Source organism: Hypomesus transpacificus, chromosome 8, assembly GCF_021917145.1.
Source record: "Hypomesus transpacificus isolate Combined female chromosome 8, fHypTra1, whole genome shotgun sequence".
Classification (NCBI taxonomy): Eukaryota; Metazoa; Chordata; class Actinopteri; order Osmeriformes; family Osmeridae; genus Hypomesus; species Hypomesus transpacificus.
The window spans coordinates 6,262,288-6,284,689 of record NC_061067.1 but is presented as its reverse complement, the minus strand read 5'-3'; the positions used below and the strand labels follow the sequence as shown (position 1 = coordinate 6,284,689).

General features: G+C 49.9%; 1 protein-coding gene across 1 annotated transcript in view; it reads right to left on the bottom strand.

Annotated features, from left to right (window-relative positions):
* Positions 1-14,084, bottom strand: part of LOC124469874 (supervillin-like) — a 33,763-nt gene extending 19,679 nt beyond the window's left edge. Inside the window, 10 exon segments of the mRNA XM_047023354.1 lie at positions 148-427; positions 1,409-1,545; positions 1,645-1,706; positions 2,557-2,591; positions 7,629-8,334; positions 8,537-8,688; positions 8,780-8,843; positions 9,936-10,027; positions 10,189-10,252; positions 13,055-14,084. Coding sequence (XP_046879310.1) covers positions 148-427; positions 1,409-1,545; positions 1,645-1,706; positions 2,557-2,591; positions 7,629-8,334; positions 8,537-8,688; positions 8,780-8,843; positions 9,936-10,027; positions 10,189-10,252; positions 13,055-13,112 — 1,650 coding nt within the window. The 5' untranslated portion in view covers positions 13,113-14,084.
* Positions 14,085-22,402: the final 8,318 nt, after the last annotated feature.

Genomic DNA, 22,402 nt, shown 5'->3' with positions numbered 1-22,402 from the left:
CAAACCAAAAAAACATAATCTACTCAAGGACCAAATAACTCACAACATAATCACATTATTTGTTGCCCCATTCAATGACAAAGGAGCCTTTGTCCCGATAATAAGCATTAGCTTAGCCACCCAGACAGACATCTGGTTCAGCCCCACCTGCTCCATGTCTCCTAAGGTGATTGGCTGGGTCTGGTAGCGGGCGTTGGAGCGACGCTGGCGTGTGTCGGGCCGCGCGCGGGTCACCCGTGTGGCGGGCTGGGCCAGGCGGTTGAACAGGGCCATCTTCTGGGCAAGACTCAGGGTGGAGAGGTCAGGCTCATCCTCTGGACTGGCCTCCTGGGAACGCTGCTGACTCTGCTGCTGCTGCTGCTGCAAGGCATCCTGGGATTGACGGGCTGCTCGGGCCGCCGCGCTCTGCTGCGATGACGCCTGGAGTCTGGGAGGAGGAATGACACCCCCACAGACAGACAGACAGAGACGGAGAAAGAGAGAGAGACAGAGACGGGGGATGGAGGACAAGAGCTGGTCAACATACGATCTGCTGCAACGGACAGACAAGTGTGTGTTAGTATGCATGTGCACAAGTAGAACACATCACATAGCCTACTTACATCTGATAGATGATGACAAAATAAAACGCATAGCAAATGTATTCTGAAATGGTATGGAACACAGCAGCATGCGGAGTGATCTATGCCCAAGCAGACGTCCAAAAAGTGAGGGATGAAAACATTCATAGGGAGGAGGAATGTGCTGGAGAATCAATAAAGATCTCGACATTTCCTTAGACACACACAAGATGGCGCCAGACATCCAAAGCCCACAGCCTCGTGAGGGTCCAACAGACGGAGTTAGGATTTCAAATATGTTAATATCACCAAAAAAACACCAAACTATCAACGTTTGTATGATGCTGCTTGTCAACATTTGATTAATCATTAGGGGATTGGTACCAGCTACTCCAACAAGCATTTTGAGTGACTTGTGTTAGTTACTGGAGGAGGAGGGTGGTGGCATCTACGACCCCCCCCCCCACCACTTTTTACCCATGCACACGAGCGTGCCGTGTACCTGTCGGGTGCCAGGGTGGAGCCTACTAGGGAGGGGCCAGGGACCCAAGCTACAGCACTGTGTACAGTCACCTCATGGGGGGAGGGGGCGGGCACACTAACAACCCCGTCAAAAGACAGTCACACACAGACAGGTGAGGGAGGGGGAGAGAGAGAGAGAGAAATCAAAGAGTGACGAGAACAATGGAGAGATATTAAAAAGTGCCCTCGAGAGCCCAATGAAACCATGTGACAACGTGAGGTTCACTGTGGCTATCATGAACGCATTCAATCGATGCAATAAAGTAGCAAGCTCAGTGAAATTGAGCAAATTAAATCCAGTGTGTGTGTGTGTTGGGAGCACTCACGTAGCAGCGATGACCACCTCCTCCGTTGTGACGGGCTGGGTGCGGGAGCGGTCCTGGCCTCTCCTCAGACGCCTGTCCACCGCTGCGTTCCGTGAACGGACCTTCGGGGGGCCGCCATCGATGCTCTTCTCCAACTCCTGCATGGGGGGGGGGGGGGGTTCAAACACTAACTCAGGTGTGGTTGGACGGGAGGTCAAAGGCTATGGAAAACACAGGCAGGCAGGTATCGTACATACCCTGAAGAGAGAGCGCTTGGCTGCCACACTCAGTTTGGATCGCTCATCTAGCTTCTCTTCATCTGTAGAGAGAAGGGGTGTGAGAGAGAGAGAGAGACAGAGACACAGAGAGAAAGAGACAGAGACAGAGAGAGAGGGCAAGAGAGAGGGCAAGAGAGAGATTGATTTCAGAAGAGATATTTTCCCTCCGCAACACAGTGATGTAGTAAACTTGCAAACAAAGAGATTCTTGCCACTTGAAATTGTAAAACAGGCAACTTATGCCACTACACAAGTACTACCAAGGCTGTTAGAGGATTTTAACTGCACTATTTCTTGTTGAAATAACCCTCATTCTGAGTTCTAGAAACCAGGGAGCTTGACAGCGTATTCCTGGGTAATGTCCCAGGGGAAGGAGATGGCGACAGGACCTGGAGCAATATAATCACATGACCTTGACACAACCATTCCCTTTGAATACAGCTCCTCTCTCCACTCATCTCACTCCCCCTCACCTCTCCCTCTTATAATCCTCCTCTCCACCCACCCACCTCCCTCCCCCTCTCCCTCCAGTGTCTGTTCATAGAAACCAGATGGAGTAGAGCTCACTGAAGAGAACTGCTCTGTAATGCTACTGTGAGCACCAATAATGATGCCGTAAAAACCAGCACATCAAATGTTGCTCTCTCTCTTTAAAAGTCAGACCTTTTAACAAAGAGCCATGCGTCATTCTTAGGATTCAGTCATGTCTTGTTGTGACGCAATGTTTTTTCCTTCAAAGTTTTTATTTGGATTTTTACAACAATGTTTATAAATCTGTTCCTTTGCCACGCTAAGGATTCATTGTCCGGTTGTGGCTTTTCCAAGTTTGCTAATCCTTCTCTTTCACTGTCATTGGAGTGCGCGTAAAACAAATGATTCAAATAAACGTACCTTCTGTACTGTTCAGCTCAGAACTCACGCAAGACCTTCAGGACGAAGAGCAAAAGTGGAAAAAAGAAATGATCAACACTTTCACAACTTGCGTATCAACGCCATTAGCATGTTGAGAACATCTATGAAGTAGAACTGATGGGGAGAGGGTTAGCTAGATCCAGAAAACTGATGGAGAGAGAGAGAAAGAGAGAGAGAGCTGGCGTGAAGCTGAAATATGAAGGCTTGTGTTAAAGCACTAAAGGGAGAGTCAAGAGTGTGGAGGAGGTTCCTAATCTGAAGAATGAGGCGGTATTAGAGTATTAGAGGAGGGTGCAGGGCCAGTTGTCCGGGTGCTGGACCCCATCAACAATAGGCCATTCTTCTCCTGCAAATCTGGTCACATGGTGGGAGTACGTATGTGTGTGCGTGTATGTCTCAATCAGGCTTCAATATTGATGTGTCTCCTCTGTCCAAGGCACATGGCTGCTGCTCACAGGACTGGACAGAGGCCAACTTTGTATGGATCCACATTCCCCCTAACTGTGACCTTGTTACATTTTTCAATGGCTCTGTGTGCATATGAGAACCTGTGTATGTGATCCCATTACAGACACCCTGGTGTGGGAGATTCATGCCAGTACCTATCGCTTTCCTGGCGCTCAGCGTAGGTGATGGGCTGGCTCCTAAACCTGTCTGAGGTCTTTCTATTGTCCCCGGGGTCGATGTACTGACGAGGCCTGCGACCCCGGTCCCTCTCGCCCCTCCAGGGGGCCTCACAGCCCGCCCACTCTCTCTCCACCTCTCTGCAGCCCCACCGCGCGTGGAGGGGGGGGGGGGGGGGGGGGACAAGGTCACAGAGGCACCCCAAGGAGAGGTGGGGGAGGAGGGGGGGAAAGAGAAGAGGAAAATGGCAAGGTGAGAAAGGCAGAGGAGCGAAAGGTGGAATTGTATAACACATGCTTTTGATTCCTTTGGTTAGTCGATGGCAAACCAACCTCTGGATTTGAAAAGAGGCGACAGGCAGATATATGATCCTATAAACTGTAAACTGCTGGTTAGAGACAAACTTCTCCGTGGACAGGAGGGTTTGGATACTCAATGACACAGACGAGCAAACACATACAAAAAAACAGAGCCCCAACAGCCAAGCCAACAAACAGAATCTGACACAGCGCGGCAGAATGAGCCAGGTTAACGGGTGAGTGTTTCTACTCGTTAGAAACCATGCATGAGAACGTTCCCAATGATTATGGTTTGGCATCATGGCGACGTTAGGGCATAGCACCGGTGTTAATGGGACTACCAGCGATGCCAGCAGGGGGGCAACAGCAGACAGTGCCGGTTTGGAGAAAATGCACGGCAGCGTACTGTACCACCTACAGGTCTGGCTTGCAGGTGGACATGGTGGCCGGGGCAGCGCTGGAGGAGGCGCTCTCCAGGTAGGAGTGGCGTAGCTGGGCCACGGAGATCCTGGCATCCTGGGGGGCGTCCCTGTCAACCAGCCCCTCCTCTCTGGCCCCAGACGGGACTGGCTGCCTCTGGGAGGACCCCCGGGGGACGGAGATGTCCGACATGGAGCGACTGAGGGCTTTACTGGGGAGGTCTGAGGAAGCGGAGCTGCCTCTGGGGTGGATGTGGGTGGGGGCCGGGCCTTTGTGGACGTAGATGGCCTTGTGGTGGTGGTCCACCCTCTGAGGGCCCTCCCTGGCTCGGGCCTCCACCGTCTGCAGGCGTGAGACGTGCTCCGTGGGTCTGGGTGGCTCATAGTCTTCCTCCACTCCCCGCCGAGCTCTGGATCTCCCTCTGGGCCCCGCGGCTTCCATCCCCGGTCCCAGGTTGCGGCCCCTGGGCCCGGCTGCCTCGTTCTCCGCCCTGCCACGCCGCGGGTCGTCGGTGCTCCTCTCCCTGCGGCGGATCTCAGAGGGCAGGACGGCTTTCCTGCTCTTCAGGAGCTCCTCCGCCTTCCCCTCTTCTTCGCCCTGGTCGGCCTTCTCGGTGTCCCCCTCCGCCTTCTCGCCTTCCCTGGACTGCTGCTCCTGCAAGGCCCTGGGGCCTGTGGCCATGGACAGGTAGCTACCCCCCTCCGGTCCCTCGCCTTGCCCACACCGGATGGCCTGAGCCTGGGCCTGGGGCGCTGTGGGTCGTGTGAAAGTCTGTGGGTGGGGGAGTCTCCGGTAGACGGGGGCCTCGGGTACTATCCCCCGTTCTGGGCTCCTCTTTCGGCCTTCCTCCCTGACAAGACGTTCCCTAACTCGGATTCTTTAAGGAAAGAGAGAAGGGTTAGCAGAAAGGCAGAGGAAGAGAGAAGGAAAAGCCAAAAGAGAGAGAGACTAAGAAAAGCAGAGAGTAAGAAAGGGAGAGACAGAGACCCCCCCTTGCTCATGTGTCATCACACAAAACCTGTGAGAAAAGAAATGGTTTTCATGATTCATCCGTCTCTATTAATAACGTGGGCATAAAGTGTTACGCAAACAAACACACAGGGGAACATGTCTGCATGAAGTCAGGTGGCATGGTCGATGACTGTGGAGAACCAACAACACTGTAGCCTTCAAGCTAAGTGTTAGCTACGCCAACATTAGCTCCACTCAACTGATAAGATGAATGTGAGTGAGAAGGACATCCTACAAGCTAGGCTGCTTTAGACCACCATGATGTTGACCAGAACTTCTCCCTGCCTCTCTCAACATTCCAACTGAGTCGAATTTTACTAGGAGAAGCTGTCGACAGTACCTCAGTGAAACAAAACTGCATGTCAAGCATAATTCATTCTCTTAATTTCATGCTTCTCTGTGTTTGTGGAGGCCCTAAGGGAGGCTACTATCTGCTGAGTCATCGATGAGAGGGAGAGAGCGGTGAGTGCAAGAGAAAGAGATAGAGCGAGAGAAAGAGGAAACAGCTTGGACTAAAAACTTTTCTCCCACGGCCCCCTGCCCACTCCTCCAAGTCAGCAGGGGAGAAGAGGGAGAGAAAGAGAGATGAAGTGAGGGAATCAGACGAGAGTGCTGGAGGAAGATAAAGTGTGCTGCAGAGGAAATTCCAGGCATTATAGCATAGTCATTGAGATAAAAAAGCCATGGGACAAAATGGAATTTGTATCGTGGAGGGTATAAGGTCTAATTGACATCATAGTAACAGGCAACTGTGGGCCATAAGAGCAGCTTAAGCTTCTCCTGGACAAGTTTGCATAAAAAGGACGTTTAAATGGACAAAAAAAAAATATTATTAGTACAAATTTAGATTAAAAAGCATCATTAATGCTTTCCTTGTGGGTTTACACACAAGTGAAATGGGACACACCATCACTCAGGAATGAGGAAGGGGGGTTTGGGAGGTGAGTTACTGGGGCATGAGGAGAAGATGTTACGCGTATTGGGTTTGGGGGGACGGGGGCCTTGGGAGGGGGGTACCTGGAGGGCCAGTTGATAAGGGAGTGGGTGTTGCCCTCAGAGTCAGTCTGGAGGAACCAATCGGTAGTTGGTTTGACCTCCGGGCTGCACGGGAGTGGGGGAGGAAACGTGGGTGAGAAGCGCAGAGTGGTGCGTGGGCGAGCTCACTGCACGCTCACTTGTAGCTCACATACAAACAAACACAGGCACACACCACTGACTTCACGTTCAGCATGACCAGGAGTATCATACGTGCTTGTTAAGACAGGCCTACTTCAATGGCTATACTATAACCATAGGAATTATGGAGTCACCAGGAATATGGAAAGGCACAAAAATGTACAAAATAAAACCCCTGTAGTACAATGCAGATAAAACACTGGAGGGTATTGAGCATGTGCTGTACCGACAGTAGCCTACTCTTGTGCCACACACAGTTCTGAGGAGAAACCAAGATGGAGTTGTGTGCTATTGTGCTGCAGAGAGCTTTATCTCTCCAAGCACACATCCAAAGGAGGACCATCTCCCGTTAGCAGATGGTAGCAACAGGTGAGTCATCGGGCCTCTATTGGCTTGAACAAAGATCAGGGACCCAGAGAGGTCCTATTAGGATGTCCCTCAGGCCTGAGATCCTCACACAAAGGGAAGCAGGAGTATACAAGGTCTCTCTATCTCTCTGCAGTGGAGCAAAATGAAAAGGGGAGTGAGAGCGAAAAAGAGAGAATAAAACGGGTTGAAGGCTGTGCAGGTGAGATAGAGGAAGGGCGTTACTATAGAAAAGGCCAGAGAAAAACTGAGCATAAGAGTGAACAACAATAGGTGTGGGTGTGCAAAGAATGAGGAATTGAATGGGTGTGAGAGAGAATGAGCGAAAAAAAGTGAAAAAAAGAGGATTATCTACAGACACAGCCTTGCCTGTTGTTTTGACCTGATCATACCCAGCTGTACCCTAGCACTGTGTGTGCGTGTGCGTGCGTGTGCGTGTGTGTGTAGTAATAGTTCTGACCCTGGAGTCACACAGAGCGCGCTTTAACACAACACGTTCCCAATGCCAAGTTTTGAAACCTGAGAGAGAGAGGAAAAAAGGAAAAGGAAGGGAGGGAGAAAGAGACAGAAAGAGGGCTGCATGGTGGGATATGCTGCAAGAGCTGCATGTGAGCGCCCTAAACTTTTGCCCCTATGCGAGTCAACATTTTAGCAGGCTAGCACAGTAGGCTAGCCAAGATTGGAGCTGTTGAACCAGGACAAGAGGGATTGGACCGTGCTTTTTTTGTCTGTAGTGGTAAGTGGACCCAAGGTCAAAACACAAACAGCAAATTTCACATATCAATCACCTGGTAAGAGTCTACCAACAAAACGCTCTGCATAAGAGCTCCAAACCCTTGTTTTTGTAGTAAACATTTCCTCAACACATTGCTACAAGTCCTATCCTACTGTAGGCCGCATAAACACCCAGAGTGCGGAAAGCGACTGTACACGGACATCTGTCCCAGTGTAAGCCCCAGATAGGTCCAGCTGTGTGACTTGGTCCCACTCCTGGAACGAAGCCCCTCAGTCCACCAGGCTCAGGCTGCCAGTGGGAAACAATAGAACTGCTGCCAAAAGGATAACCTTGCCATGAGGGGAGAGAGGGAGGGAGAAGGGGAGAGACAAAGAAAGATATTGTGTGTGTGTGTGTGTGTATACCCTGTGTCTGCTTACCCCTGTCTGCTGAGGATGTTGTGGGCCTGCTGTTCGATGAACAGATCCCCGGGCGACGTGCCCTGCCTGGGGGAGGGGAGGGACGGCCGTCGGCCCGTCTTGGGCGAGCTGGGCGGCATCCCTGCCACGGCCTGGTCCCTGGGGGGCGGCCAGGCGCCGGAGGAAGACGAGGAGGTCACGTCCATGTAGGAGCAGGAGGAGGGAGGGGGCTCCACGCTCCTCTCCTGAGCCCTGCGCTGGTTCTCCAGGTTCATGGCCCTCTCCCTCTCGGAGAGGGAGTCCAGGCGGGGGCGCCCCCGGGCGGGCGCCGGCTCGGGGTCGGTGCGGGGGGCCGCGCGGCCCGCTCTGGGGCCGTCCTCGGCCTCTCTGTGCGCGGGTCTATCGGGGCCGTCGGAGCCCTTGCTCCCACGAGCGTTGGCTTGGCGCGTGCCGCCGGCGGAGGAGGAGTTATCCGTGGGCTCCGCGGGCTCCGTGTCCAGGGAGATACCGTAGCGCTCGGCAAGCTGGCGGCGGCGCTCCGCCTTGTAGCGGGCGATGCGCTCCGCCTTGGACTCCGCCTCCAGGGCGCTGTCGGTGGAGCTGCAGGCGGGCTCCGTGCTGACCGCAGGCTGGGGGTGGGGACGGTGGCGCGTCCTGGGCTGGTGGTCGGACGGAGGGAGCCTCATGCCGTCGGGGCCATCCTCACGGCTGTACCGCTGGACAGTGACTAGGGGTGGAGGGAGGGGAGAAATACAGTCAGATTATTTCCAATGAAAATGATATCAATTTGTCATCGTTTCTGTCTCTATATTGTTTTATTCTGCGCGTTGCAGACCCAGTTACGGTCTAAAACCAGCCTGTTTGTGTATGTCCTCGTTACCCATGTTTTTGTGTGTGTGTTTCGATGTGTGTGTATTGGGGGGGCTCACCCGCGCGGGGCTCACAGAGGTCGGAGGCCCGTGTGTAGCGAGGGGTGTCTTCCTCCAGCAGGCGGTGGGTCAGCAGGCCCCCACAGCTGGGCAGCAGGGCGGGTTGAGCCTCCCCCTCGATCCCCTCCAGACGCCGAGCGATACGCTCCTTCCTACGACACGCACACGCCAGCGTCAACCCCTTGGATCCCCATTTTCATCATCAAACACTTCTGCACGTTTCTTATTAGCCGACGCACCCACCTGTTCATCTCCCAGTCACTTGAGTTTGTGCTGATACCTTCAAAGCGCTTCCTCAATTCTGAAACTGGTGAGGGAGGGAGGGTAGAGAGAGAGAGAGAGAGACCGAGAGAGAGACAGAGATTAATGAACCGGCACATTCAGAAGGACGTAGGGAAACATAACATGGGAAGTATTTGTCTCTGTCCGTGTGATGTGGTGACTGTTGCCTGGTTTGTCATGGCTACTGGAGATACCTCTTGGTGAGGCTGGGATGGTGCTGCCTGTCCTTCACAACACAGTGGCACATAGCGGAGACGTTTAGCAAGCGAGCTACAAACTCGGCACCTTCTACATAATGAATGGCCCAGAGGGGCCTTCACTGAAAATACAGGATGATATTATCTGTCTATGGTTTAGCGGTCAACCATTAAAGTGTTTCCAGTGCAAACCAATCGAAATGAGAATGGTCAGCGTTGTGGTGTCAGAGCCAACTGGCTGTCAGAATCCACAGAGAACTGCAAACACAGAACTCTGGAGTGCAAACTGGGAGGAACAGAAACGGCTTAACAAGCTGCTCAAGACGGGGGTATGGTCGAGTAGACTGATTAGAATGAAACAAATGTGTCCCTTAGAGAGTCCATCAGTGGGGTTGAAGGGAGGCCAGGCACCGCGGGGAGAGTAGGGAGGAAGGGGTCATTACCTGTTGCTATGCAGAGTAGGGAATTTGGCTGAACAACACTGAGGCTTTTGAATAAAAGGGTCTTTTGAGTTTCCTCAGTCTGATCCATTCATAGTACTCATGGCACATGAGAGCAGTGATCCCTAGGATCTACTTTTAGTGGGTTGGTGGATATCACTTAGGCTGACATGTCACTGACCTTCAAACAGGTGGTGACCCCACGGCCCAGGACACACACACACACGTGCGCACACACACACCCACACACACCAGTAAAACCTAAGCTTGCATCACCAGTGCCTTACAAGCTTCCCATCTACTTCCCAGGACGAAAGTAGTGTTCAGAAAGATTGAACTGTCCAAGACAACAATAGACCATCCCTCACCACCCATCCTGCCCCCCCTTCCTCTCCTTCACGGGTCCTAGGAACGTCAACACACAGTCATGTGCTTGTGTACACGTCAACATGTGACACAAGACTGACAAACCGGACTCACCTTTGGGGAGATTTACCAAGACACTGACATCTATATCTTTGGTGTTCTTGGCAGGGTCGTCCTTTTCGTCAAATGACAACTCTTCCTGGAAGCTGTGAGGGTGGGACACATGCAGGTACAAATATGAAGATTGTTCAGTCCCTCTATTATTCACGGTAGGAACAGTATCATACAACTGTAAATAAAATATTACACAAATCTTTGGCTCGTGTAACGTCTAAAGCATCTTGAACAATCTTTGATCCAACTCTACCTTAACGCTCTGTTCGCTAACAGTCTGGATCTGCCGAGTTTAATGGGTGTTTCACCCCCGAGTCCTGGAAGAGGAAGGAGAAACAGAAATAAATAAATAAAAGAAAGACAGAGTAAGTGAGAGTGACAGAGAGAGAAAACGATATTTAGTACCATAACCAGGACCATAAAGTTCATCCAGATGACTGAAACCGAAGGAGGCCGGACGTTTTGAATAGCCCACATTTATTTGCAATTTGAAACAAGCAAACAAACAGGGAAGCCAGAACTGGACAGAGGCCTGTGAAAACCCATCTAGAGGTTATTGAGGAAATAGTCCAACAGAAAATGAAGTAAAAAAAATTACGAAAAGAAAAAATAAATAAATAAACTGTTCTTGTTTAGACAGATGGCACTTTAGAGTCCGATCACACGCCAAGGTTGTCTGTGCTGGATCGCTGACACTGAGGCCAGTCATAGTCAGCCTGCACCCCCCCCCCCCCCTACACACACCTCTACTACAGCTGAATGCAGAGTCATACACTGATTCAGGGAAAATACAGTACATTCAGTCTCCTAGGTGACTGGACCTTTTTCAGACCACCAATCCAATGTCATATTGTATTCATTAGAGAACTAAATTGTTAGCAGCAGCGCATATTTGAGCTGTTGTGACATAGGCCACAAGTAAACATCAGTAAATCTCAGAATTACAGGACGGGTGTTGTTGTTGCAGATCTCCCATTGCGATCGGATTTCATACACATAAAACAATAGCTGTTATCTTTTAATGATCAGAGTCTGTGCTTGTTATTTTAATTATTACAATTTTGTGGGTAAACAAAACCGAGACAGTGAAGCAGACAGTGACCATGCTCTGGGGTTGACACACCCTCATGACTGCACCAGCAGAGGTGTAAAGAAGCCCTTTAATAACGTGCCTAAAGGGCTTTGCAGGGAAACGGACCCAGAACCACAAACATGTGGCTGGGCTCAGGCCCCCCGTCTGAGGGGAGCAGGGAACTCTGCAACAGACACATGTGGTTCCACTTGTTGCAAAGACCATCCCCTTCTCAAGTTCACCCCAGGGCCACATGACACACCACTTTCTCCATCCCCCCCGCCCCAAAACCCAACACCAACTGCTTGGACATTTTAGTGCTGTTAGTACTTATTAGGGATGTTTGGATTGATGTTTCCAATCCCGGCTGACCCCACCTAACCCCCCCACACTTAAGCAAAATATTATAGGGCAAAAAGGAAGGCTTATTTGGAGTAAAGGCCCTGCACATGGATCTCTTTTGGTCATAGCGCCTGTTATTTCAGCTGGGAAGAATGACTGGCAAAAACATGACTCACGCTGGAGAGGCCTTGTGTTATTGCGTTCAGCGTGCCAGCTGATACAATAACATCACCCTAGAAATGATTAGGAAAGTGATAACATGACATACTTCTACACAAATCCATTCCTTCTCGATGTGGAGATAAAAACACTATTTTTCCAATTGGGTTAACACTGCAAATAGATATGAAAACACCACCGCGACAGAAGTAGACGTAACTCCTGTTCTGAGGTACAGTCAAGTTTTTCAGTTGACAGAACAAGTCGAGGCACATCGCCAGAACCTGTTCCTCCAGGTGGTGATCCGGACATCTTATTCACTCATCTCCTCAGATGGGATTGTTTCTCAGGGCTGGGAGTCTGAAGGGAAAACTCTGGCCCAATGATCCCAGATGCCTCCTCTAGCCTTCCACTATGCTGCCTGTGACCCCTTGCAGACACAGGAGGATACAGCCTGGCGCAGGAAGAAAGGGTGTGGAGCACACGCGTGTGGGTTTGGGTGGTGAGGGGGAGGGAATTCATTCAGGCCAGAGGTCAGGCATAGAGACAGTTTAATGGAATTCAATATTCGAGAGAGACTTGTAGGTTCTGGACTACATCGGGGGATCATAGTTGGTACACACACCACAAAGTGGGGTTAGTTCAGATAGCATATGTCCAAGTCAAATTTGGGATTATCTGCCCCACCCCACACACACACACACACACACACACACAGAAACACACACACCAGAAAAACACAGGGCTTAGAACACTACACTAAGCCCATTATCCCATGTCCTTATGCTAATGCCAATGCCAATCGAACAACATCAGCTCCTTCCTCCATCTATGCTTCCATTAAGGCTTTAGGGTTGGTCTGGTCGTTAGCTATGCCTGTTTGAATGATAACCTAAACCTCTCAAAAAACCTTGTTCTGCCTTACTGTCTCCGCCCCCCCCCCCCCCACACACACACACACAGGCTGGGAACTCATACTGGGCATGGGGACCAATAACACTAACACCTGTTGTGAATTTTCCAGGCAGCCCAAGCGTTCAGAGCCAGGCCCTCAACACTCACTCCACACTCTGGAAACATTACTGACAATGGTGAGAGTGAGAACCACACACATACTCAGTGTAGATTCCCCTGCAGAAGAGCCTACCGAGAGACACAGAAAGTCAAACTCAAGAGTCAATCACACACACATTCTCAGAAACAAAACACACGCACACACAGGAAGTCCTTTCCTGTATGTATCGCCTCTCACAAAATGAGCTATACAACTAAGATGCTGGTACAAAAAAAGAAAAGAAATGATCAAATCACAGGCACCCTGCCCAACTCCCTCCCACTGTACTAGCGAGACAGAAATAGCCCCCCGTCCTGCAGCACGCAGCCCCTTATCTCAGCTCCGTGTCCTTGGAGGCTGCAGCCGGAGCACAAGGACAGATGAAAATGGGAGCAGATGAGGGAGAGAAAGCCAGAGGGACCCGAGAGAAAGAGAGAGAGTGTGAGTCTGCAGGGCGCAGATTGGGCCACTCCTCCCCTGCCTCCCTCTTACCTTGGCCGCAGAACTTGACATGGCTCAGGTAGTTGGAGATCCACGGGTTCCGATACATTTTGCCAGTCCAAGAGGGGTGAGAGGGGTAACGAGCGGGACAGATGGAGAAATAGGAAAAGGTACGGGACAAAGTGGAGAGACAGTGAGCGAGAAAGAGAAAGAGACAAAAAGGTAAAAGGGCAGTCCGCCACAGGCAGGCAAGCTGACTGCAAGGTGATGCAGGAACACACGCAGTCAGTCAGTTGCCCCGGGACAGGCTGCACTCCAGAAGTGGGGAGAGAAACAGGAGGGAGGGAGGGAGGGAGGGAGGGAGAGAGAGAGTCAGGCTGCATCAGAGAGAAAGAGAGGGAGAGTCTGAAGAGGAGAGAGAAAGAAGTGGAGAGGGAGGGAGCTGCTCTTCGTACGACCTGCTGCAGCGGTTGTTGCGTGCGTCTCTCTCAGCAGAATAGAAACAGCGAGTCGTGCCTGGATGGAGCTCAGCCCGTCCACACACCTCCTTCAGCTCCAGGGCTAACTAAACGCTAACTACTACTAGGCTAAAAGGCTAAAAACTAGCTCAGCAGCAGCTAATCAGCTTATAGTCAAGATATTAGCCCTATGGCTAAGCTAACAGATTGGACTGTCCCGCAGAGACAGAAGGAGGGAATGGGTGGGGTGGGGGTTGAGAGAGATGAAAGAGACAGGAATGGAGAGAGAAGGAGAGAGACAGACAGGAGGACAGAGAGAAGGAGAGAGACAGAGAGGAAATTCCATGTGCGCACTATTCCCTTGGCCCAGTGACAGGAGTAGGACGCCAGAGAGGTGTAGTCAGAGAGAGGGGAAGGGAAGGAAGGAATGAGAGAAAGGAAACAAAAGACAAAATTACTGTCTCAGATGGATGAGAAATTCCACTCATTTCTCAGCGGTGAGTGAGAAAGAGAAAGAGACACAAAATATGGAGAAAGAAAGAGAGAGATAGAGAGAGAAGGAAGGAGGGAGAGAAATCAGCTGTGCTGCGTTGCCATGAGAGTCGGTGAGTAATCGTATCATTATGCTAAATGCTTTAGCCATCCCCGGGGCAGCCAAAAAGAAGTGCTTTGGGGAGGAAAAAAGACAAAGATTTATGGACAAGCTCAAGAGTTCCTCTCTCTTTGACACAGAGTCAGGAAGACTGCAGTGTGTGACTGTTTTTTTACACCTCTACTTCTCACACAAATGCACCCCATGGGAAGGACTGCATGACTGGAATTGGAAATTCTCAACCAATGAATAATTTGAATGACAATGTGCTCTTTTAGCTCTTTGATTGGAGACAACCCAATGTTGAGCCCAACAGAAACCTCAATACACCAGCATTGCATCAGTTTTGTGTATGTGTTTCTACAGCATGTGTGCATATACAGGGCTTGTGTGTGCATTTAGAGCAAGCATATGTGTAAGCATCTATAGCACAAAGGTTGGTGTGTTGACGTGTATTGACGATTGTCCAGTTCAAAAATGTATGTGTGTGTGTGTGTGTGTGTGTGTGTGTGGGATTCTGTAGCATGTGTGTGAGGAGAGGAGGTGGCCAGACAGGTAGGTGTGTTTATTACAGCTGGCAGGTTTGGACGGCTCTCCCAGATGAGCTCATCAGACTACACACACAAAACCTGCCTGTGAACAGGCCACATTCACACGACCACATTCTGAAACGGAATCATCTCGCTCACACTGCCCCTAGTGGCTGACGGGATACACGCTGAACCTTTCTCTGCCCCTCGCCCCTCCCCCCTCCCCCTCTCCCTCCATGCAAGACCTTTACTGTGCTGTTCTCTTCCCCCCCCCCCCACACACACACACTTAACATTCATCCCAGAGTCTCCATAGGGACTGAGGAGGTGAGGACTGGTGTCTGTCACTGCAGCCGTGCGGCGTTGAGAGACAGAGTGCTAAGGGCGGGGGGGTGTGGGGGGGAGACTGTCTGCTGCTGGGTTCAGTACTACAAGTCCAACACACACAGGGGTGTGTGCGTGTGTGTGTGTGTATCTGTGCGCATTGTGGAAACACATCCCTTTGATCTTGATGCATTCCATACCCATGACAACAGTCCTTATCATAATTATGTTTGACCCCATCGCTAGGCAGTGGCGTGCGTGAAGGTGCTCTCTGTGAGTCACCTGGTTGGGGATGACATCATAGGCCTTAATGCCTGGTGGTGCAGCCTGTCATTATGTGTGAGCACTGGTGTGGTGCTGCCAAGGATGAGCAGAGACATCCTGTCTCCCAGCTGCAGCACAGAACATGACACAGGCAGACACACATGCCTTACACACACACACAGTCAGTTGTAGAGGTGTGAAGTTGTAATTACACGCCTGCTGATCTGGAGACAAACACCATGTGCTTGTCACTGAGCTCCGCATTAGATTCCCGCTGAATGAAAGTCACAGAACATGGCAACCATGGTCAACTAAAACGACCTAACTGTCAAAAGGATTAACTCAACCGCCCCCCCCCCCCCCACACACACACACACACACACACATTTTTGAACTGGACAATCGTCAACACACGTCAACTGTTGAAGAAAAACAGTCCCGTTTAAAGCCCGGCGTGTTTTCCATCCCTTCGCCTCATCGCCCCTTCCCCTCCATCCGGTTGCACACTCAGTCACACTGATTGGGTCTGGAAGATGTCTCGTTTCTAAGTGTCGTGTCACGGTGGGTCATCGCTTCATAAACACACGACGGCATGGCCCTGTCAGTGACCTGCCGTCTCGGGCTTCCAGGCTCCTAGGGATGCCTCGCAGAAATGGATGTTTACACCGAATGTAAAAAAAGAGGGAGGGAGATCATAGGGAAAGAGGGTGAAGAAAGTGGAGAGAGGGCAAGAGGAGCCATTGGAGGGAGAGAGAAAGAACAGTGAGTGAGAGGGATCAAAAGGGAGAGCAGAGAGAGAGAGAGAGGGAGAGAGAGAGAAAGAGTTGTCTCTCTGGGCCTTAGAAACCCGGACTCACGGAACCTAGCAGAAATAAGAGACTGGATTTACATGTCCCATGGGAAATATATCTGCCGTTGCTGGCGAGCGTGTGGAGGTGTGTTCACCCGTGTCCTGTTTCTGAAGACACATAACAGATCTGAAGCTCAGAACTGGGGGAAGGAACGAGGATGGGAGGAGGAGAGGGAAGGGAGGGAGGACGGAGAGAGAGAGGAATCCTACAGGATGAAATAAACTACTGTGAAATACTGAAAGATTAACAAGAAGGTTCTAAGTGAACGGCTGATACTGCAATATATTTAAAGGGATCCATGTCACCATTGGGACAGTACACGTACATTTCTCTTTGTGTCATACAAAAGTGTATCCTATGCCCTCTGACTGGTTGGCTGTACCTCAGGTCTGGTCTGGTCTCGTTCCCCCTCAGATAAGATAGCCTTCAACTCTGATAAGACTGGACATTGTAAACTCAAGGCTCACAGAGACTTGTAGAAAAACAGATCTCTTGACAGTCTGGCCATTTAAGACTATCTGCAGCATACAGTACAGCATACATACAGGGCTACAAATAGGTAGTCCAAGATAACTGTAACCCTTCCCCTCCTTCACAAACACAGTTACCTCAAAATAACACAGATAAACATCTGTGAGTTTCAGCCAGGGGGATTGGGCTCAGTGTGGAGTGTGAGTCACTCACAGGCCAGATCACACACACACACACACACACGTGTGTGTCAACGCACCCAGTTAAAACAACTGTGTTGAGAAAAGCCTGGGGCTCAGCTCAGACACTGATGATGTCAGCGGGGAAACATCTGGTGCACCTGCAGACTCCCAATACCTACATAGTATCAGAGTATGATGGAGCCCCAGGGAGAGGTGCGCACACACACACACACACTTTACAGGAGGAAAAAAGTTTCAAGCCCTGCCGACGCATCTGGTAATACACGCAGCACCAGAATATTTGAACCAATCACGTTGGCTTGGGAAACGCTCCTTTCCATCGCGGCCACCTTCCCAGGAGCTGTCATCCAGAATGACCCAGGGGGAACACAGGAAGGAGAGCAGAGCAGAGGTAGGATCAAACTGACCCAGCCTGCTGCTCTCATTTCTCTGCAGTGAATCAGCCATGCCAGAGGAGTGCGACTGAGAGACTGTCTCTTCCTGTTCCTCCGAACAGGAGGAGACATATCAGAGGGAATTATTCATGCAGAATGTGGGAGAATGTATTGATTGACAGAATCTTAACCCACTGCCCATTCCCATGCATCTCATCCCATGTGTGTTTTTACATCAGCCTGACCAATTCAGTCAAACAGCAGGAGCACAACCCCTAGTTCAACCAACCGCAATAAGAAATGAATGAAATATCTGGGTCATTTTGCGTATCACTAGTTTAGGGTTTTCCCTCCCGTGGACAGCTCCCGCCCTATGCCGTGTCGTCGCCCCGGACGACCATCCCCCCAGGAGCAGGTCAACACCCCCAGCCTCAAAGAGTTGGAGAAGGCAAAAACAACTGTACGGTCCATTGCCATTGTTTCAATATATGTATATATGTATTGTGGACGAGCCAAATCCCGACTACCGTGGATGGACTGACAGGTCATGGTGCTCCAGAACCTTCCTCATGCATTAAGCGTGAGGAGAGCTCTGGGGGTGCTGTTCAGTCTGGTAGTGGTTATCCCCACGCTAAGATGAAGCCCGGGAGACTGTTGCTGGACAAGTACTAAATCAAACCTTCTGGAAGATGACGCCCACCTGTAGGTTATGTACAGAAGTCCCCAGACACTGTGTGTGTGTGTGTGTGTGTGTGTGTGTGTGTGTGTGTGTGTGTGTGTCTCTCTCGCTGCCTCACTCCATCACACACACTGACAGAAAGAGAGGAAAAAAGTCAAAAGAAAAGAGAGACAGACCTTGTGCTTGTGTGTTAAGAGTGAAAACTGGAGTCTGTGGACAGTGCTGGGGGCTTAAGTACTGCATTAAATCACTCATGGCACTCTCTGAAAGCTCATGTGGTCCACAGCTGTCTAAGGTCCAAATCTGCATTATAACGCTTGCAGGCTAAGAATATTGCATGACTGAACACAATGACGTTACACCAGTGCTCAACACAGTCTTGTATGTTTAACACCAGAATCCACACATTGGTAGGGTTGTGGGTTTAGACTACTAAACACTAGAAACTGGAGATCAAGCCACGACCAGAAGAACTTGCATTACATTTACTCATTTAGCAGCCTTTTTGTCTCTCTCGAAGAAATAGTGCATAATGGTAAATGTTCCCACGGTTTTCATCTGAGGTGATCTCAGGGTGAGCTCCATATTCACACACAGATGTTGCCAAGAAACCAGAGTGTCAACGCGTCAAAGTCTTACAAGCGTGTGCATGACTGTAACTTTAGAGCATCATATTCAAGATTTCCTTTCTTCGCCCACACCAGAAATCATCCTTAGCCAATTAAGTAACTCTTAACTGGGAAAGTATTTATGGAAACATTCTAAAAATAGACATTTGCTAACAGTGAGATGGAACGGTGCGCATTCACTTGAGTGTACATGCATGTGTATGCATGCACAGACTTCCATCTAGACAATCTGGGTTAAAGGTTATCCCTTTAGTAAACAATGCTCACTGTGTTGGGAGATTTGTCTGGGTTAGGGTTAGATTATGTTTACTAAATCTTTCGAGAGAGAGACGAGGTTGTCAAGGTTAGAGCAATCTATGGGAAATATTTGAAAACATGAGGATAACTTCTGAGTAAGTTGTTTTGTTGTCAGTGCCTGTCCTCTGTGGCAAAACTGGATGTGATTTAAGAGTATTTGTCCAGGAGAATTGAAGTGAGTATGTGTACGAGACTGTGTACATGTTTCCTTGTTGAGGTCTATTTCTGTCCATGTCTTCTGATGGAGAGAGAGCAGGTGCAGGACAAAGAACAACTGGTGAGGTTTCAAACTCTACTGACACACACACACTAACAACCATACATTAAAGATAACAACCCACTGGTCATATTTCATTTCACAACCAGTCTATCCACTTCAAACCAACTTTACATTCATCAAGACTGATGACAAATCTAGACATTTCCCCCCACAATGATGCCCTTATTTAGGATACCTAAGTGCATACATAATATCTGCATGTATACCCACAGGCATTATGTTGAGAGGGCAGATCATCTGGACAACTACTCAAATTCTAACCATTGTGGTTGTGTTGCTACGCAGCCCCAAGTCAAAATAGACCAAGGAACAGATTTATTATCTGACCAAGTGGCTGCCTAGAGTTCAGACTGGTCACTTAAAAAGGTCTTTCCCTTTTCAAGTTCTGCTCCTCCAACCGTCTTCAGAACCAACAGAGAGCAGGCTATTCCCTTGATCAAGAAACCCAATCACACAATGTCGCATTACATTTGCGTTTGAATGATAGAATACATGCTACAGCTCACTTCACAGCGCCAGCCAACCCCATCGTCCTTCTACAAACTGACAAAGCAAAGGAGGTCGAGAAACGAGAAGTTGAAAGACTTACGTCCTGGGTGTCAGTCGACTTCTCAGACCGTTTCTGAAACCATGTTGTACTGAAGAGTCTGTCCACGGGGGCCTGATAGACCTGAAACGTCTCTAAGGTGCGTGGAGGGTGAGTGGGGGGGGTTCTGTAGGGGACTGGGAGCTCCACGGCCGCTGGGGAAGGAGGAGGTCACTGCTCTGGAGGCTGCTGCGACAGGGGTGACGGGACTGGGGAGTGGGAGTGACATGAAGCACAAGTGTATGCCACCCCCCACCCTCCCCCCTCTGTGGGGAGCATGTTTGGCAGCCAGCAGTGTCGGTTGGGATCGGAGGGGCGACACATTTAGAACGGTGCTTTCCCCCCAAGCCAGGCCTGACTAATCAATGGCAGAGAGACTGGCTTTTGGGGGTGTAGTAAGCATGTGTGGGGGTGAGGAGCATGGAGGGGGTAGACACTGTGTGTGTGTGTGTTGAGGTAGAGAGGTTGGGGTGGGGTAAAAGAGACAATTGGCCCCCAATAGGAAGGACAAGTAAACTGGGACTACAGGAAAGCTTCAGTGTCTCCATATTTTGGAAGCCTACCTCCCAATCCATGTACCTGCTCCTCAGGAGTGTCTGTGTGGCCGCTTGTGTGACTCAGATACAGCAAAGTAGCTAGGCATGACGAGATCTATGTATGGATCTCACAGGGCAGGTCTGTGATTGTGCCAATATCCCTGAAATAGATTGCTGCTTCCCAAAAGGCATCCAATCAGCTGTCTGGGCAACAATCCCTCTGTTTTACATTCTCTCTCTCTCAAACACACACACACTACAGCGGACACAGTCGTTTACACATAGCTGAATATCCTTCCACACAGTGCAAGAGACTGTCTCCTTATTTCCTCCTGTGACGGGGTCATGGAAATGAGAACATTGTCCAGAGGTTGCAGAGGTGAGAACAGGAGGCAGGTCAAGGTCACTACACACACAGCCAGCCGCAGTTCGGCCTACTATTTAAAGACCTGGCTTTGCAGTGCCTCACAAGCATCCTCGCACACTCGCGTAGACAGCTTGGTGTAGGTGGAGTTTGCATGGGTTGATGAGAAGTGGTAAATGTAGCCGATGACTCGGTGACAAAGTGAGGGCATGTTAGGGATCTGGGCAAAGCCACCTAAGTGCTTGCACACACACACACAGAGCTGTGGAAGCAAGCTTTGATCGTGACATCCACAGACCACGCCATAAGCTGAACAGATCAGCACCCAGGACAGGGGACATTCTCCTTGAATGAAGTCACTGTAATTGTACTCCGTCGGAACCTTTTAGAAGTGTTGCGTGAATGAAGCAAACTGAAAGATGACACACTCGACACAGAATTGACCCATTGGAATCCAACTGTGGGTGGAGAGCATCCACTAAACTGAGGAGCTGTTTAGCATCTCAACCAAACGACAACAAGAAAATGAGCCCAGAGACCGGAAATCAGATGTCGAGCTGGAGTTAGCTAGCTGAGGTGAAATATTGAAGCACAGGGACCTTGAGGGAAGGGCAGCATCTTCAGCTGGCCTTAGTTGAACCAGTTGGCATTGGAAACTACTGAATCAATGCCAGATCATGCACAAGCAGGGAGAATGGTTGGTTAGGTTGACTGCTAGTAAAAGGCTAGATACTCAGAAACATCAATAGCCTCATAGATTTTCCCCACAAGCCTCTCAAAAGCTGGTTTCACAACAAACAGCCCCATCTAGTGCTCACCAACTGAAGATGCAACAGATTTCCCCATTGTAATTGTACAATTAACCTTCAACTTTATCTACCAACTTAGACAATGCGTAACAGCAGTATTGACTGCTCTTTCAAAATGTTAGTTTTTTTTTCTCTCTAAACATGTATCCTTGTGTAAAAAGTTAAGCCTTGATTTATGTGTTGTTACTTTGTAGGGCAACACAGGCCATTGGGCACTTAGCCGAGCTTTGAGGTTCTGCAGAGGCAAGAGTTCTTCACTTTTGTGCCTTCAATGAGGGAGCGGTTAGCTCTGAAGTCTGTGAAGGAGGAGGTGGGGGGGAGCTAAAAGGCTAATTAGCAGAGAGAAACATTAGTTCTTTAGCAGCCAACTGAAATTCTCCAGGAGATGCAACGTGGGAGCAAATGTTTTCAATTTAGTCCTCCTTGTGTGAGGGCAGACATGTTTATGGCTAGCGCGCCGCGACCGCAGTGTATTGTCAGCACGTCTGAGAAAATGACGGTGCAGCAATCCCCATCCCTCCACTGTTCCATAAACAGATGCAGATCACACCACAACGATACCCTCAGGATGGAGACCAACTGAAAAAATGTGTATTTCACAGACACGAAGGAAGCCGTTTCAAGCCTATACAGAAAGAGCAGTCACATGATTTTAGTCATAGAGATGACCCGAGCAGAATTTGGCTCTGGTACAGTGGAAGATTTCTGGAAGAAGTAGCTTTGTTAAAATCATTCTCTGCACCACTCAGGCCTACTTCTCTACGTACACACTCAGCATTTACACACACTTATCTGAGCATAGCATGAGGTTGCATTGTTTCCATGGAGCCATGAGCAGAAGTAACCAGTCCCCAATTAAAGGGAGACACAATTGGCATGGAATCTTCCAGAGCACACACACCAGATGACATGGAATATGGCAGCTTCAAAGAATCCAATTATCAGATGAGATGAGCCCCAACACCACCACCAGGACCTGCAAGTGCACTCAGAGACTGTGAAATAAGCAGGAATGAAAGCCAACACACTTTGGGCCTCCATCCTAGCAAACGCATTACGCTCCACTCCCTATAAACCACATGATCCATCAAGCCTGGCTGGCTGTGTGTGTGTGTGTGTGTGTGTGTGTGTGTGTGTAAATCCTCAACTTGT